This window comes from Ammodytes marinus (assembly GCF_949987685.1).
Source record: "Ammodytes marinus genome assembly, chromosome: 22".
In the NCBI taxonomy this organism is placed as follows: domain Eukaryota; kingdom Metazoa; phylum Chordata; class Actinopteri; order Uranoscopiformes; family Ammodytidae; genus Ammodytes; species Ammodytes marinus.
This window is the reverse complement of record NC_137226.1, coordinates 5,810,113-5,827,810: the sequence shown is the minus strand read 5'-3', so window position 1 is coordinate 5,827,810 and position 17,698 is coordinate 5,810,113. Positions and strand designations below refer to the sequence as shown.

Below are 17,698 nucleotides of genomic sequence, written 5' to 3'. Positions count from 1 at the left end.
CAGGATTACGGGAGGACTTTGTATACCGGTTGAGGAGTGATCAATGTTGTCCTAGGCTTTCCAACAAGCTGCCAGAGTCAGTGTTCCCCTGAGCAGAGAGAGAGAGAGGAGACCACAAAAATCCATACAACGCCACTGGTGGCCTCATTCTCTCTATTCACGGATCTGACACGCTTGCTTGACTTCATAGAAAATTCCATTGCAAGGTCGCAACATTGCTCGCCTGTGGCATGATTGCACACACATGTAGATACACAAGAGAGAGAGTGCTTCTGTATGTCTAGACCTTTGTTGCTGGGTGGGGTCAGAACAGTAATTGCCAGAGGGGCCCTGAATGCAACCAAGGGGCGGGGTCTACCATGGAACCGTGACGGTTAGAGGACAAATTATAATACACAAATAAACTGACAAACAAACAAACACCCGAGCAAGCACAGCAAAGCCTGTCGTAATGATTTCCACATAGCCCTGACGAATGGGGAGGCAGAATCATGGTCATGGTATCATCCCTGACTGTATAACAACGCCGCTGTGCTCAAGGCCAGGTCACTGCCACGGTTTGTTTTTATCTGAAAGACCAACGTCTGTGATTAGAACTGAAAAAGTGACCTTGGGGCCGCAAGAGAGAAACCAAGTACATGATAGCGACCTATTCAAGCGAGGAGGGGGAAATTAACATAAAATAAAAAAGAAAGACAGAGAAAGTTAATAGGCAGGGAGGGGCTGGGGGTGTTTTCTAGGAAGAAGGAAGCGTGGAGACATAATGGAATAAGTTATGAGTAGGCAAGATGGACAGATAAGAGAGCAGAACATGATTGCTGGTGGTGGAGGAGGGACACATCTAGTGCTTTCTCACAGCCCGGGTTTATACGCAAAAGTTTGGGGCACAGAGAGATTAAAAATGAATCCAAGTAATTATCCGGGAAAACGAGTTTGAGGATTTTGATCGAATAAGTTCCAATTTTTTTCCGTGTAAACACTCTCCATTTATTGTGTTGCCATGTCCTCCCCAAGCTCCCCTCATTGTAAGAGAAGCTCAGTGAAATGCTGAAGGCGAAATTCAGAATGAAGCTTATACATGCCTCACAATTGCCCCTAAAAATCCATTTTGATCATCAGAACGAGGGGTGAAAAGACTCCAGGATAGGCTGTGTTTTGAAGAGGTAGGAAGGGGAGATGTGGGGGTTGCAGACTCTCTGACTTGTTTACAAGATGCATGGAGTGCACATGAGGACACCGTCTTCTCCAGCAGTTTATACTTACTTCCTTTCGCTTTGCTTATCTGGCAGAGAAACACTGAAAAAAAGGCAAAAAATATTAACTCGGAAATATAGACGGCCAGCCTTAGTTATTAAAGCAATAGTGCGTAAATCTTGAATATAAATGAATGTCTGTTACATTCAAGCAGTTGCCGAACAAGTTCTCACAAAGTTGATTAAGCCCATTAGCTCCACAAAACTCTCCGTATGTATCATTATGGTAGTGTTTACAAAGTTGGTGTTACCCCTTCGACACCGTCTCGGGAGCTCAGAAAAATGTCATAATATTAGTTTAAAATTGTTTACTTCAACACAACTGGGCAACTTCTCCATGAGGTGTGTGTGCTTGTCCAATTGTCGGTTTTGAAAATCCTTTATCGAAAGTATAGGCCTATAGTCTATACCATTCCAGCATTGTAAAGGTTTGTTGTGATTGTGAGGGGGTTACATAAGCTATATTGTTTAGACACGGCTCTGCTCTTTTTCCCAACAAATTGGTTCTTTTGTCCGCACAGACCAGGTCAAAATTGTCTCAGTAAATACTTTGTGTTGTGTAGAACATCCAGGGCTTAGCTCTCTTAAAGCACCGCGGATTCACTGACAAAAGCCTGTTACTGAAGATGTAACTGTTAGTTCATGACAGTTGGACTTTTTTTTTTTACAGCTACATCTGGTGATCCCAGTTTTTTCCCTTAACAAGCCAGCAAAAACAGAAAAGCAGCAAGCCGCGAAGGACATCAGGACTTAACTTAAAGACATACAAACGGGGGCTATTGCCTTGTTTTATGGCAGAAGCTGTAGTTGAGTAGCGAGGCAGATCCCTGGCTATTTACTGTCACCGTCTTGGTCCAGAGGATGTGAGGGAAAACACGAGCAAAGCAACCAAAGCGAGTCTGGTCCCAAAAAGGGAAAAAAGCTTTGATGGAGGGAGCTTTGAGTGCTGACTTTACAGCGCTACAGATAATGAGACCACAGACGGCATTCACAGTAAATAATAACCTAAAAAAGAGAGGAATAGCTTGTGGACATGAAAAATATGACTAACTAATACAAGGGGGAAAAAGCTGTTTTCATTTCTGATTAGGATACATGTGCCCCCAGACTGAGCAGGCATATTTGCAGTTTATTTTCAAATATACGAGTGCATGTTATGTTTGTGTTTTTGATGAGGGCTAAAGCTTTGAAATGCAAAAAAATAAAATAAATAGAGTTTAATTGTATTTATAATCCATATCCATACCCCTGTGAACCGGGGGGATATATTGCAGCTGAACCGGCGACAGATCTGATCTAACAAGGCACTTTGCTTTCGCGGTAGACAGCTTTGAGAGGATTGGAGAGGGGGGAGAGAAGTGTGAGATTTTAACAAGGAAGAGATTTTGGATTTGCTCAGGCTTTGTGACCGCTTGACAGTCGCGAAGACGGGCTCACAATAAAGAGAGAAAGGAAGGTTCAAGCTGAGCTCCACTCCCTTCCTCCTTACAGATGTTGTTTTCAAATCAGATACAGAAAGTCAAAGCTCCTGCACTGTCGTCTGCGGCTAAAAAAGACCCCCATCACCATCTGAGAGATGAAATGTGTTCTCTCGTTCGTTTTCTTATTCATCCCATCAATCCACAGCCCTCTTGTCGTTCATTGTATTGATGAATTTTTACATTGATTGACACAAATCCAATTAGTTTGGTATTTTTTTAATGAAACATGCCTATCAATCTTGGGTTACAGGCGAGATCACATGGTGAAATTGGATTTTGAGTATGGCACATAATGGATATCTGTGGGTTTTATTATGCATTGTGCTCTGACAACATTTCTCAGCCTATGTCTATACATATCACATGGACACCTGAATTCTTCATTATCCTCAGTCCCCATATGTTTATACCAATTAACAAAGTTTTGTTCAGAAATTGTTTAATATTATTAGATTACAACTACACGAAAGCCACACAAATATGTAAAAAATAAAAACTATTTGGACATACATGCACTCATTCAAGACTACACAAACTATATTTTTTCTTATTCTTCCTTTCCTCAGTAATGCCTATGAGGGATGTCTAAGTGCAGGTCAGATAAAGCCGGCCCCCTTCTACCTGTTTCCACTCAAGGTATACGGCATCAGCAGAAGGCTACCGTCTGCTCCTGCTATTTGCCATCTGGGGTTCGGGCAGCAGATGCTTTGATGTGTAGCACAGCTCTCCATTTCAGGGCCAACACCCCAAAGCACCTCTCCAAACTCACCTCCCACCTCAGTCTACCACTACCTCGCACACAAATAATCACACACACACTCAGACACACACACACACACACAGCACCCCAGACCTGGGACTGACCTCATTTGCTGGGTCTTCTTTGCTCCATATTTCATTCACCTGCACACCGTCTCACGGAGCAACAGCTTTGTTCTGTGAACCAGCTGCAGGGAGGAAGTCTTTTGTCCTGTGAGGTCGAGGAATCCGTCACGAGACGCAAAAGTATTATAGATAGAGAATGATGCAGATGGAGAGTCTAAAATCGTACATTAAAGTTCACTGAAATAGTGTAGGTTTACATTTGTTTGTCATGCATGCAGCGCTACGGGGCATTTAACATAAAGAAAATATAGCAATTCATAGTTGTACTTTTTAAGCATTTATAGCAAACGCGAACTTTAAAAGTGCACATCCCTTTAAGTCTGCCATACGCTGATGACTAAATTATGTCTGAATATTTATGCAGAACACATTTTCAAAAAGCCTGAGGCTCTTTTGTTGGAATGTCATTTTATGCCACTCATAGTAATTTCCCACATTAGAAGTATGTGTTGCGATGCTTTGAAACTGAATCAGGATTAAGGCAACACTGAATATATTATTTCGATAGCATGGTTCGCAATATATTGCTGAAACTTAAAGGATAAAGTGACGGATCAAAATAACTTACTCATTCAAGTAAGAAGATACAGACATTACCCAAGAAATAGGACCACTGTAGCAGTGTATTGCTATCTTCATCTGGTGCACCATCTCTTCATGCATCTATCAAACAAACAACCTTCATATATCCCACAAAGCAATGGAAGAGATTGGAAGGAAAAGCCCGAAACGTCTATCTTCTTCTGCTTCGGCACAACTTCTTGGAATTTCCTGGCTGACAATTACACACTTCCTGGAAAGAGGAACGACACACACTTTCGTGGCGTATACCAGTGAGTAGTGCCAAAGACTTTCTCATTACCTTGTACTATGTGCTCAACTCTTGGGCCAATTTGTTTGGGTGCCTCTGGCTTCTCCCTTCCTTTTGGGGTGGGTGGGTTGTGTTAATACGGAGGCGCTGATGATCGGCTTGGGCAAACACATCCTCATTACTCATGACCAGCTGATGATGGTCGCTCTGAAAATGGTGAGTCCAATCCATGCATCAGTCATGATGCCGCTGACAGATACAGTCGATCTGCCCCATGTGCTTTGGCCCATAAAGCACCTGCCATTAGCATACAGAAACCCGCCGTCACAACACTCACGCATGAGCGCTGCAGTGATTACACAGGAAATGAAGTATAGGCCACATATCCATCATTATTGTTCTTATTAGGCAGCAGTTACTGGCAACGGGGTGAAACAGGGACTAGAGTGGTGGCTTCCCCTTCACATTCAATATTTAATATTGATATTAATTGGCATTTAATACGTAGTAGGCCTTTAAGAGGATAAACAGGATGTTGACATGTGGAGATTGAGTGCGTCATGAGTTTATATTTGGGGTTGTTTACATACAGTGTGTTTTATTCAGTATTATTGTCATTGTTTTGACATTTTTGTCCTAGACATTCCACTTAAACTTGCTTTATTATTGTTGCTAAAGGTCTGCAACTATTTTTAGTCAACTTGCTCATTTTGTGTTGCACTTTTCGTAATAATATAGCATTTGCACACCTACAGTTTCAGGAGCAAACCTCTATGCCTAATGACAACCATGTGGTTTGAAAGCTCCAGGGGAAAGTAAGGGGCAGCGATTGAAGAGATGATAATGCATACAAGTCATAATTCACATTTACAGGCTACATGGGTTTCTTTGAGTGAGAAATATGTTTTTTAAACCCTTATCCTATACCCCCCATTGTTGACTGTAACAATAATTCCACGCTGTAATGAAGGTTATTTATTTTGTTTGCAGTGTACCAACACACATTGTACCAGTGGTTGCCATCTGAGTCACAAATCGGGTCATTATAAATTAATTGGTCAAACGATACACGCAGGGGGAACAAAGGAGGAAATTAACAACGTGAACTTCGACAAGATGTTTACCTCTTCATATGACAACAAGTTGGAACAACTTTATTAACTCTAACGACTTACAATTGTGTATGGTAATAAGCAGTGGATGCCACACCGTAATGAGATAGTTTGCCTAGGACATTATAGACCCGAGTGCTACTGTAGCTGTCTCCTCTCCAATGCATAAGGCTGACAAGTAGCTACTTTTTCAGGGGGCTTGGAGTAGACACCCTGCCTGCAGCTACCAGGGCCAACCTTGATAATGCAAGCTGTCCAAGACATGCCAACTCCCATTTAAAGACTCAACACTGAGCTGTGGATGTGCTTCAGATGAGCCTTGATTGTTTTGCAGTGTCGTGATGGACAGTTGAGGTAATTATTCCGCTCGAGGTATGATGATTAGGCATTGTGGTTGAACACTCATACACTCAGTATTTTATTGTTGAGTTGTTTTGATGCGTGATGTGCACCTCCTGCCAGCTGGGTATGAGATGTGCTAGACAGCCTATTCTCACATCGGCCTTACTTGTCACGGCTGTGCTTTTTCAGCCATCAACCATAATCAATCGATAGATCTTGGTTTGAAACATTCCAAAAATTATTTTTTTAACTGCTCTCAAACCTTTTCTCGGCTCCCTTGCTCGGACCTGTTTGCTGAGATAAAGATGTCGTAATAATCCTTATGACACACCTTTCTCTTGTGCCCTGCCTGCTCTTTTTCTCGATTTTCTGCACTTAAGTGAATTTTACACCACACACACGTACATACACACACACACACACACACACACACACACACACACAACAATCACTTTCGACTCGCCTCTTTGTGTGTTTTGGTTTCATCTGTACATCCTTTTCAAGCTTTTGGATCAAGCGAGCAACACAGTTTTGTTGACAGTGAAAGCCTGAAGAATGCAAAAAGCTTTCCGGCAGAGCTTTGGCTGGGGATTAAAAATAATTAAAATGTCCGACTCCTAACCTCCATAAGGCTTTGGCTTTGTTTGACACGGACTGAATAAAATATTGCTATAGGGCTCAGTTCATAGCTGGGGGCTGTCCTCCGGGAGGGTAGCGCGACATGCCATCTCCTGCGGTGGCTTCCATGCGTCACTTGCTCCAATGCAAAATATTTTAACTTTGAACCAATGACTCAGAACCCTGACTCACGATCCTTTTGCTAGAAAGAAGTGCAAAAGCCTCATTAGAAATCTCAGCGTTTTTCTCTTATTTGCTAAGTCAGCTCAGGTGTTTACCTATTATCACAAACTCTTCCGCTTTGTATAAGATAAAACTGCAGCTGCGGACTTTTTGTGTGATAGCAATTTGACTCTTAATCGAACCTCATTCAAGTTCGGATGTACAGTGGCCTCGTTTGTCAATTTGCATATTGCAAGCTATTCCAGTGATTTACAGCAAAGAAGCAATTAAAGTTAAAGGATGTCTCGAGGGCTCCCACCTGGTTTGAACCCAAACAAGCCTTTGATCTCCGTTTAAGTGGCTGCATTCATATTGTCAGACCATATCTGAATAGATTTTAATTATTTTACTGAATTCATGCAGCATCACCAAAAGAGTTTGGGGAGCAGCAACAGCAATCACTGAGGGATCTTGGGTAAAGTTGTGGAGTTGTGGATGGAGTCAGGACGTGTGTGTCGTAACACTGCCCCCCCATGGTCATAACCAGAAAGATATCTACAGTGCATCTGCGTGGACTGTTTGTTTATAACCCCACACGTTCAGAGGTCAATGCCATTTTTCTTCTTGTCTCGCAGTTGTTGCACCTGCAAGCAAACACAGAAAGACGTGAGCTGCAGAAAATGGCCTTGTATGTTTTGTTTTGGCCCTAAGGATACAACCTCCCTCCACATTATGTGTTGGTCATGAAAATCATTATGTAGATACAGCTTGTCCAATGAGACACCTCCTCATCCATGTTAATGCATAGACAAGAACAAATAAACAAAAGAGAAAGGAGTCCTACCTTCGTGGCCCATCTGCTGCGAGAAAGTGTTCCATAAAACATTTGGCTGCGGTAGATCATTAAATAATTTAGTGCTGTGTAGATTAATTTAACCTTTAAAATGGCGCTTAATCAACAACATCCGACTGTGAAGCATGTCTCCTAATCAAGCAGGTAGAGGCTTTTTTTTATTATGTGTGCCCCCCCCCCGCCCCCCATTTTTTGTATTACATTCAAATATGGACCTTTTTTTCAGACAGACATCAAAATCGCTCTAAAAGAAAAAAGTTAAAGGAATTATTGCTCTCACGTGCCCACTCTGTGTTTTTATCATCATTTGAGATGGGTGCACCACTCATCTCTTGCTGCCATTTACGAATTTCCATTTTTTTTTTTTGCATCTTGGAAATGCTGATGGGAGCAACAACAACCACTATAAAAAAAAGCTGATAACTGCGCATAGATAGCACACTTCATTGTTTATTCAAACGGCACGGTGTTGATAAGGAGCGGTATGGGCTCTTATCAGCGTTACATTGCTAGAATAAACATTTAAGTTCCATATCTGCTGCCCTCTTTTTGAATAATCAGCTCTCGCCTTCTACTGATTGAGGTGATTTTCTTTCTAAACTCCTAACACATAAGAAAAAACATCACCGGCATATTATTTGGATTTTTATTTTAGCCTTAGAGACCTAGCCAAGAAAGCAAGCCATGTGAAATCCAGAGCGCCTACACAGCCTTTTATATGCTTTGGCAGCAGCATGGGGGGACTGTGTTTTTATTGCACATTTTCTGTGACAACAAAGAGCAGAAGAGGCTGAAGAGGAGTGAGTAAAAAAGAAATGCAAAGGGCCTTGAGATGCTACTACAGGTCCTTATGTGGTCATTGATATTGACTGTTGACAAGTAGTGGTTTGTCTCGACTTGACTGTGTCAGGGGGAACGGCATCGTCAGCTGGTCGCTACCTGCTATCAAACAGGCCTTTGTGAGTCAGGACACTGTACATTATAATGCACAATTTTCAGTTAATGAATCTATAATTTTGTAAGAAAAATACATACAAATAAAGTTTTTGTAGGAGGGAAAAAGACATTACACTTTCAACAGAATTAATTCAAATTTGCGTTTATTTTTATTGTTACCTTAGAATTTTTTTTTATGAACATGTGGGCAAATGGGCATGTTGCTAGCTCTGGTGGGCCCCCTTTGTTAACATATCATTTGTTTACATACCTGTTTACAGAGCATAGGCTGTGTAAAAACACAAGTTTTCTTTTTGCGCCAACACAGTAAGTTGTCATGACATATTTACTGATTTAAAAAACAAACATATTTTGACATTGTCGCTTTCCAAAATGGCTGACTCCTCTTCACCTTTAAGCCGATGAGTGTGCTTTATAAAGCCAGTGCCTCTCTCCTAAGGAAGAACATCCATCTCTTGCACTATAGCATCGTTTTAGGCTCTGGCTCATGGGATGTCATTATCGTCAGTCAATCCATTGGCAGGTCAATCAGCCGAGGCTCTTGCAGTAAGTCAGTCGCCCTGTTATCCAGTCAGACAGTCAGTAACTGAACCAGTCAGCCAGTCACGCTGTCAGCCAGTAGCTGTGAACAAAAGGGTCCAGCCAAGGGGCCCGGGCGCTACCCAAAATGCTGATGATTTCCAGATGAGAGCCCAGACGTCCTGGCCCGGGGTTGAGAACACACACACACACACTTAAAAAAAAAGAAAAGAAAAAAGTATAGAGGATGGATGGAGGGAGGGATGGAGGGAGGAGGCGACAGAGAAATGTGAGTTGTGTGCTGTGTAGAGCAGATCTGTGTGAGTGAGGATATTCAACATGACGCAGTGGTGGGCTCCACTCATCGCTGTTTACCTGTCCATCTACCTGGCGGCCACTCAGCACCACAGGAAAGGTAAGGCTGACTAACCTCCTCCTCCAGTCATACATTATACAGCTCTGTTATCTTTTCAAATGCCACAATGTCAATATCATGTTAAATTGTTACAATCCTCACCTGAAAGATGCACAATAGGAAAAACAAAAAATGTATTCAGTGTTGGTTTGTCTGTGCAAAGAATGGTGTTATTTCTCCTGACAAAATCATTATCGTTGCGACATTGCGGTAGGACTCCACGAGATTACTTTTCCTGAGAAAAATGCCTGGCCTGTTGTTACTGGATCCGATCACTGGGGGGAAATTCCTCTCTCAAGACTCACATAGCTCAAAATATTTGCATGACCACATGATGCTCAAACCAGCGACAAGGAGGAGAGATACAAATAATGCGATTATTAAAATTTCTATAGATTGTTTTTCAAGCCACTGAAAAACATATGTCCAGTTCAAACTTTTACAGCAAACCTGTTTTCTCTGAGCCCCCCCCCCCCCCTGCCAGAAATCAAAGTCAGGTGGGGGGAAAGTTGTTAAATTGTATGTGTTCATGTATTTTAGTGTTTAGATTTGCCAACGGAACAAGCTGCAAACACAGCATTGACATTTTAACAGCTTATAAAGCACACGCTGCAAAACACTTACCAAATAAAACAAACAGGCAGCTAAGGAGTTGGCCATGTTAGCCCCTTCATGTAAACTTTGTGTTTTTGGCAAGATGAACGTACGCCCAACATTCACTCTTCTTTCAACTTTTATCTGGTTCTTTTAGCTGCTAAATGTTCCACTATGTTCACCTGCCATGCTCGATTTTTTTTTCTAACTGAAAACAGCTGCCTGCATTGGCTGGCACTAGAGCTGTGAGACTGAATCAAAACAGTCATCTTGTGGGCATCAAAACCACAACAATTGTCTTTAAAATGCTAATAGCTTCTGTAACACTGAGGGTGTTAATCCTACAAGTGATCCCTGACTACTCAGTACCTACTCAGTACCTACCAGTACCTACTCATTAACTCCCCATTACCTAATGCTTCATTAATGCAGTATCTCCCAGTCTGTTCACCAGTACCTATAGTACTCATTAACTTACCATTTGTTCCTCAGTTACTACTCACTTTTTGTGACCCTTATTGTAAAGTGTTACCGATTGTTTTTTAAATAATAATCCTGGTACAATGTAAAACCTCAAAAGTTGTGTGTTCTAGCTTACGTAAAGCCTATGACCCCCCCTGAGTCATTATGAAGTACAGTTTTTGGTGGGCGGGAAAGTCAGACCCAGCCATCTCAGTATACTAATATCCACTGTGTCACGTCCTATCTTATCTTCCCGGCAAGGACGTGACTTTATTTGCAGCTATAGCCTCTCATACATTTGTCTCACGGTGGGAGTGTCGATGGGAAATGTCTTGTAAATGGTCTTCTGTTTTTGACTTGCCGGGAAACAGCAGCATCATTAAGAGGTGAATTGAAATGCTAATCAGAGGGAGTGGCTATTGCGGTAGAAAAATAATTTCCTGTGTCCTTTTTACGCCCTTTTTTTACCGTAAGCCAAAGAGATCCAGACCTCCATTTTGTATTATTGTTTTTGTTTGTTTTATTCTCTCTCTCTCTCTCTCTCTATCTCTCTCTCTCTCTCTCTCTCTCTCTCTCTCTCTCTCTCTCTCTCTCTCTCTCTCTTCTCGCTCGCATCCAGACATCCCTCCAGCCAGGAATACCATTTAGCCCCGCTAATTAATGGATCTTTGTTGTTCCCTCATCTCTTTGCAAGCAGTTAGAGGGAGATTACAAGTTCCCTGCCTGCCTGGCTGCCTGTGCATAATGACATTGGGGGAAGCCTGCCCGTCCAAACACTGATGGTTTGGAGCACTGGAGGAGGGGGGGGGGGGGGGGTTATGAAATGGATCAGAATGAGTAACAGAGGAAAGGGTGGGGGGACCATCTACGTAAGACGTTCAACATGTTTTCAACAGGATGAGAGTTGCACAGTGTTTGAATGTCTTGCATCAGGCTATAGTAAAATACCTAATCCTTTATAAGCATATTGTAAAAGATTAAAGACTTACACTGGTGACTATCTCAATATAAGTTGGTTCTGCCTAATGTGCATTCATGATGTCATGTCACACCGTAATTATCGCATCCGAATGTCCAAAATTCGATCCGTTTAATACGCACAGTGATGGCGTGATAACTCTGGCCCAGCTAGTTGGTCAACTACTGTAGTTAGTGAGCTTACCACTTTCACCATAGCCAGCTATTTTAGCTGAAAGCTTTTTACTTTCTCTGTACTGTGCCGTACACCACGGCGTTGAACACAGTTTTTTTCAATAAAGAATAACTGAAGTTACTGAGTTATTTAACGCTGTTAAAGAAAGTTAGCTTTTGTCCTGGTAAGGAGTTCATTCAAAGATGTGGTTATAAAGTCTACCCCTGTCTCCTTGCAGTTTGCTAAGCATTCCTCTTTTGAACCATACCATAACAAAAGAAGGTTAGATAACAGGGGATGGTGCAACATAGTTAAAGAGCCACAAGAGCTTCCTCCATTTTGGCTATTTCGCTCTCTCTGTTTTCTCAAACATCAGAACTGTCAAGGTTCACAATTGGTGAATTTGAGTTCACCAGAGTTGCAGTTAACGAGAAGCAGTAACTACAGATATACTTGGCCTCCATGTGGCTCCATTAATTGCAGTTATTTCATTGGAATGAATTTATTTGGGTTTTATTGGAGGTTTAATTGCTTCCAGAGCCTTCGATTCCCCTCCCTGTCTTTATCATCACCTAATCTAACCTGGCTGTTCACCAGATTCCACCCCCTCATCAGCTCCTTCAATATGTAACACTGTTCCTCAGCTCCCTGCAATGTCACCTGCTGTGCTGCATAGCGTCAATGTTTTAACCTAAGTTTGTTGGTAAGCCTTTTCTTGTTATTATACTTTGCCTAACTTGTCGCTGAACCCCCATATTTTATCTCCTTTTGCGTCTTCTACACCTGCTTTACTGAGCAGTTTCGAAAAGTTCCACATGAATGTCTTTTCATTGTCTTGTTTGCTGCTTTTTAAATGTCAAACACAGGATTTTTTTTTGGAGCGCCCTTAGCTCAGTTGGTAGGGCGTCGTCGTCGTCGTCCCCCCCCCCCCCCCCCCAGCAGCAGACCCGGGTTCGATTCCCGCCCGCGGTCGTTCTCTGCATGTCACTCCCCTCTCTGCCCAATTTCACCTCTGTCTCTCTGCACTGTCAATAAAGCATAAAAATGCCAAAAAAAAACAAAAAAAAAAACACAGGGAATTTTTCTCTGTCTATTTGCATCACCAACCAACATGTGTATACCAAACTTCGCTCTTCCGCTGCTTGAAACATAAAACACACACATTACACTAAACAATGGCATGGAAAGGTAGTAGACAACTTCTCATCTCAAGTAACATATTATTCATTTTCAAATGGAAATCGGCATGTGGTTGCCCTCTAAGCTTTCATTTCCCTGCTGCTGCAGCTCCCTCATCCTTTTAGTCACGTATAACCCTTGCTATAATGTAGCACACTTTCCCCCCTGGGGGTTGTTTTGTTTAAGTTGACACAGCCCCGCTCAAGCTGGAGTCTGTCTTTAGTATCTAAAATGATTGACTATGCATTCCTCTTCCAATGCTGATCGTGCATTCGGGAGTCACTCAACTCAATGAGGGATGTAAATTTTACACCTACCACCACTTGCGATGAGGCACGCAGTTGCTGCAAGAAGCTGTCCCTTGGTGTTTGGGGGCGATTTAAAACAGATTAAGGAAGGCATTTACATTTTACAATTACACTTTAAAGTTGGAGTCAGGCATTCTGGAGAACACTTGTTGACAAAATCTCTAATTTCTATCAACAAGCATTCCCCACTGACTTCAGCATTAAATGTGCATTTATTTATTTGGATCTCTGTCAATCTCCTTACATTTGAAGACGTTATGTGCCATTACAAGTCATTCTTGCCAATCATAAAATACATTATGTAAATCAAATTTACAGAAAATATTTTTTTAAACCGAATTACATTTTTGTTGCACAACATTGGGTGGGTTTTATTATGTCTAACACTGGGAACATGAATCTCACAGTTTGTATATACATTTGGAACGGTCCCTGGATTGTGAAAACAAATCTGGAGCTGGCAGTCACCGAAGCATAAAAAGCAGGTACACGGTGAGATCAGCCGGTGCATATGGCTTCTGCTGGCAAAACAAATGCTATAAAGCTAAATGTACCTGTGCTGTGGGGCAGCGGGGCTGATCATTAGTGAAGAATTGGCCAGGCAGCGCACCATAGATGCCTCTGTAGGGAGGGTGGGAGGGGGGGGGGGGGGCAATTGGATCCGACCTCAGACGAAAGCGGCCAGTGTTTATACTGTACACCTCATTAAGATCAGTGTGTGTGATCTGTGTGTTGGCTTACACACTGAGCCGAGCACAGAGTGTGTATGATACGGTGTGTATGTGGAGCTGTGGAAAAAAGGAGAGCAAAATTTTAACTAACTTCATTTTGCTGGAAATCCCCGTTCAGTTCTAATCTACTTCGCTTTATTATTTCAATCTCCTTAGGGTGTGTCATCAAATTGATCTTGGAGTTTCTCGCTGATATGAACTCATTCCAAAAAGTCTTGGCAGCAACGGTAGTCATATTATAAACAGTAGGGATGAGGGGAAATGTGGAGGAGATTACTCTGCATCCTTGTGTGACCCTTTGCATTCTTCTCTCCTCCTTTATATTACAGTGTTGTTTTGGCCTGACCTTCCAACCACTTTGGATAACCATTGGGATTGTCTGCACACTATCGTGCAGGGCTGTTGTTCAAATATCTGAACGCAAATATTCTGTTGTAAGGTCAAGCTAGCTAGTTCATGATTTATTCCTTGGACACAGATATGTCCTTGAGAATCTGGAGAATGTGCCCTTACTTTTGCTTTTTAGAATGAAGTTTACAATAGAAGCCTATACAAAACCTAACCGAGCTTATTGTTGCAAAATGTATCAAATATAGACGTCCAATAAAGATTTGGACTAAAAAATATTATGATAACTTTGATAACTGAAGGCAGTGTAAGACCTTCAATTGTAGAAGCTTATGTCTGGCACAAATATGTGAAGAATTTAGTCTTTGGCGAATCACTTGCTACAATGTGATATGTTATTTCAGACGCTAAATCATTTAACCAGAGAATGTAAAATCAACAGTTTATCATACAGTATTTCACCATTCATTACTCCTCTTCATCTACTCTCTTGTTTGTCTTAAAGAGAACTAGACTCCCTAGCGTGTTGATCAATGTAGTGAATGCTCAGCAATGCTTACAAATAAGTACATAACAAAAAAAATACACTCAGTAAAGTGTGGAATAGCCTCAGGTTATCACCTCCAGTCGAATATAGATTTCATGGTATTTTATCATAGAGATGTGTTTTCACAATCTGAGGAGAAGGTGTTTCATTTCAGCCATTAAATCTGGACACCTCTAATGAGGGGGTTCCTGGTCCGCCACACATACAGACTTGACACTTTGAGATCTGACCAAATGAGGTTAGCACCACCTGCCCCCTTAGCGAGGGCCCAATCTAACCCCTGGGTGCAACCGGCCGCTGCTACTTGTAAACACAGGAGCATCTGTGGCTCGGGTCGAAGACCAATTACCCCCGAGCACGGCAGGAGCCAGGTTCTATCTGACCTGCATAATATTTGAGCAGTAATGTATCTGTGTTTTGCTCAACCCTCCGGCCCACCCACCCACATGAATGAATGAACGAATGCCTCGTCGGATCATGCCGTGCCGAATTTACCCCCCAATGTGAGAGGGATCCTCTAATCCAATTTCCTGTTCTCATGTGTGTTCCAGCTCTCTATCCGTATGCATATAGGATAAAGCGTGAGACGTACACGCTGATCAACCCCACCTTCCAGCGTTCTGTGGAGGACGTCAACCTGCTATTTGAGGTCAGTTTAGAATGATCGCGTGATCGTTCACACATTTGTGCTCCATCCGAGTCAAAATAAATAGAACAGTGTGTTCTGCTGCTGTCCTCCTAATCATAAGCAGAATCAACAAGTATGTGTTTACCAAAAATAGTCCTGGAAGTGCAAGGAACATTTTTAGAAATCTTCTCATGTGTCAAAGGTCAATAAATAGCTTATTTGGAGGATTGGTACAGTAGTGTATTCGGCTACGTAGAACCTTTACTACCAGCAGTTCTAAGTAGTCAAAGTCGCTTTATTTTCAATATCTTCATTTTGTGCCCGACATACAGAGGAATCCAAAGTACGTTTCTCTCTGACCCATGGTGCAATAAGTACAAAAGTATAAAATAAGATAAGATGAAATAAGTAATATACAATAAATACATTCTAAATAGTGTAAAAGGTAAAGCAAATCAAAAAGAAATAAACTGAAATGTGCCATACGAGGAACCTTATTTACAATATGTGCAATATGCAGTTAACTGAAGGCATTGAAAGTGTACATAAGGGCATTTCAATGGGTGTAGAGACATGACTTGAATGTTTTTCTTCTTGGTGGATGTGTGTGTGTGTGTGTGTGTGTGTGTGTGTGTGTGTGTGTGTGTGTGTGTGTGTGTGTGTCTCTTTAAAGATCCTGCTGGATGGAATGCAGATCCAGGATGGGGAAGACGGCATGCTGATCCCAGATGCTGAGCTGGCCTCCCTCCGGCGAGTGGAGAAGCTGGAAGTCATCTGCGAGGACATCCTGCCCAAGAGGCTCTCAGACATTCGTCGCCTGACAGCGGAGCTCGCCGGGCGCCGCCAGCGTCTCAGCCTGCAGGACTTTGAGAAGACGGTGCTGACCTTAGTGTACACCACGCAGACCCTGGCTCACATCAGCAACCAGCACCAGAGAGAAGCGTGGACTGAGGCCGTCCTACAGCTGTTCAGAGCCGTTCAAAAGGACCTCAAGCCCTCCTGAGAGAGTTGCGGCTGTCCCAGTTATATAGAGACCCTACATACAAGTTCATAATTGTTATAGCATAATATTTTTGCTTGTTATTCCATAAGATGTCAGAGTGTGACAATTCACTCACATGCTCACAAACATTGTTCTTTCAAATGTGTATACTGTGAATAATAGTAAGTGGAATATTATGTTAAAGGTGCAGTGTGTAAAGTGAATTAGCTCTTGCAGAAAAGACTTGGTAGACATGGAATATAATATTCATGGGTATGTTTTAATCTGTAAAATAAACGTGTTTTCGTATTACCTTAGAATGAGCCTTTTTTCTATCTACATATCTATGTACTATGGCGGCTGCCCTGTTGCACAGCTATGTTTCTACAGAAAAACAATGCTTTGTGAGACAATGGCGTCTACCAGCAGCACAAAATGTGTATTTGGCGTTTGTGCCAAAATCCAAAGATTCTGTTTTGAATGTTTCAACGCTTCAACACACCTTCATAGGAAAGTGTGTCCCATGTCAAAAAAAAAAGTGAACACACAAGTCAAGCAGTCCAAATATTATCATTCATATACTGTATGCAAACACCTTGTTGTCACAGCAGAACCTCAGCTGGTTCCCTGTTAATAAAATAAATACATTCCCTCTTTGTGAGACCACAACACCACATACACTATCGGACATCTAAAAAATTAAAGATCACATCCTTTAGTTAATGATAGTGAAAAACATGTTCCTTTCCAAAAAGAGGATTTAATCATAGATAAACTATTCAAGATAGTATCACAACATGTGTCTTTTATGTGAAGTACAGGCGCTTGTAGATAACTCGATTTAATTACTTTTCTTTTGGGCTTTTTGCCTTTATTTGCCGAAGACGGGAAACAATGGGAGAGAGACAGAGAGGGGGATATGACCTGCAACAAGAAATTAACTTGGGGGATATCACAACCCAACCATTGGGCCATTATAACACACCGGTTTAAGTGCTTCATCAATTGTGTCTCTCCCACCCCCCCCCAGCTCCTCCCCATGCGGTCGTGTTCCCCTCCCATCTGATTCTAACTGTAATGTATTATGTTTGATCCTACTTATTTGTTTTTAATGTGAAAGTTAAATAAAGCCAGCAAAGCATATGCGCTCCCTGTTTTTGCACGAGCCACAGAATGGCCTCATCAATCAACTGTGTCCCATGCGCTACAGCGTGCCACCACACGTTTGCACTCATAACTTGGGTTACTGATTACAGGAAAATGCATCTCTTCAGTTGAATACTCGCAAACAGTAGGAGTATTGTAATCAACCAATAGATTTTTATGATGACTTTTCTGAATATTCTTCTTTTAAAACAAATGGAAACTATGCAAAAATC

At 41.9% G+C, this 17,698-nt stretch overlaps 1 protein-coding gene across 1 annotated transcript; it reads left to right on the top strand.

Annotated features, from left to right (window-relative positions):
• The first annotated feature begins 9,326 nt into the window (after positions 1-9,326).
• On the top strand, positions 9,327-16,522 carry fam180a (family with sequence similarity 180 member A). Its single transcript, XM_080051526.1, has 3 exons — positions 9,327-9,408; positions 15,261-15,358; positions 16,011-16,522. The coding sequence occupies exons 1-3, from the start codon at positions 9,333-9,335 to the stop codon at positions 16,338-16,340; spliced, it is 504 nt and encodes a 167-aa protein (XP_079907652.1). The 5' UTR covers positions 9,327-9,332; the 3' UTR covers positions 16,341-16,522.
• Positions 16,523-17,698: the final 1,176 nt, after the last annotated feature.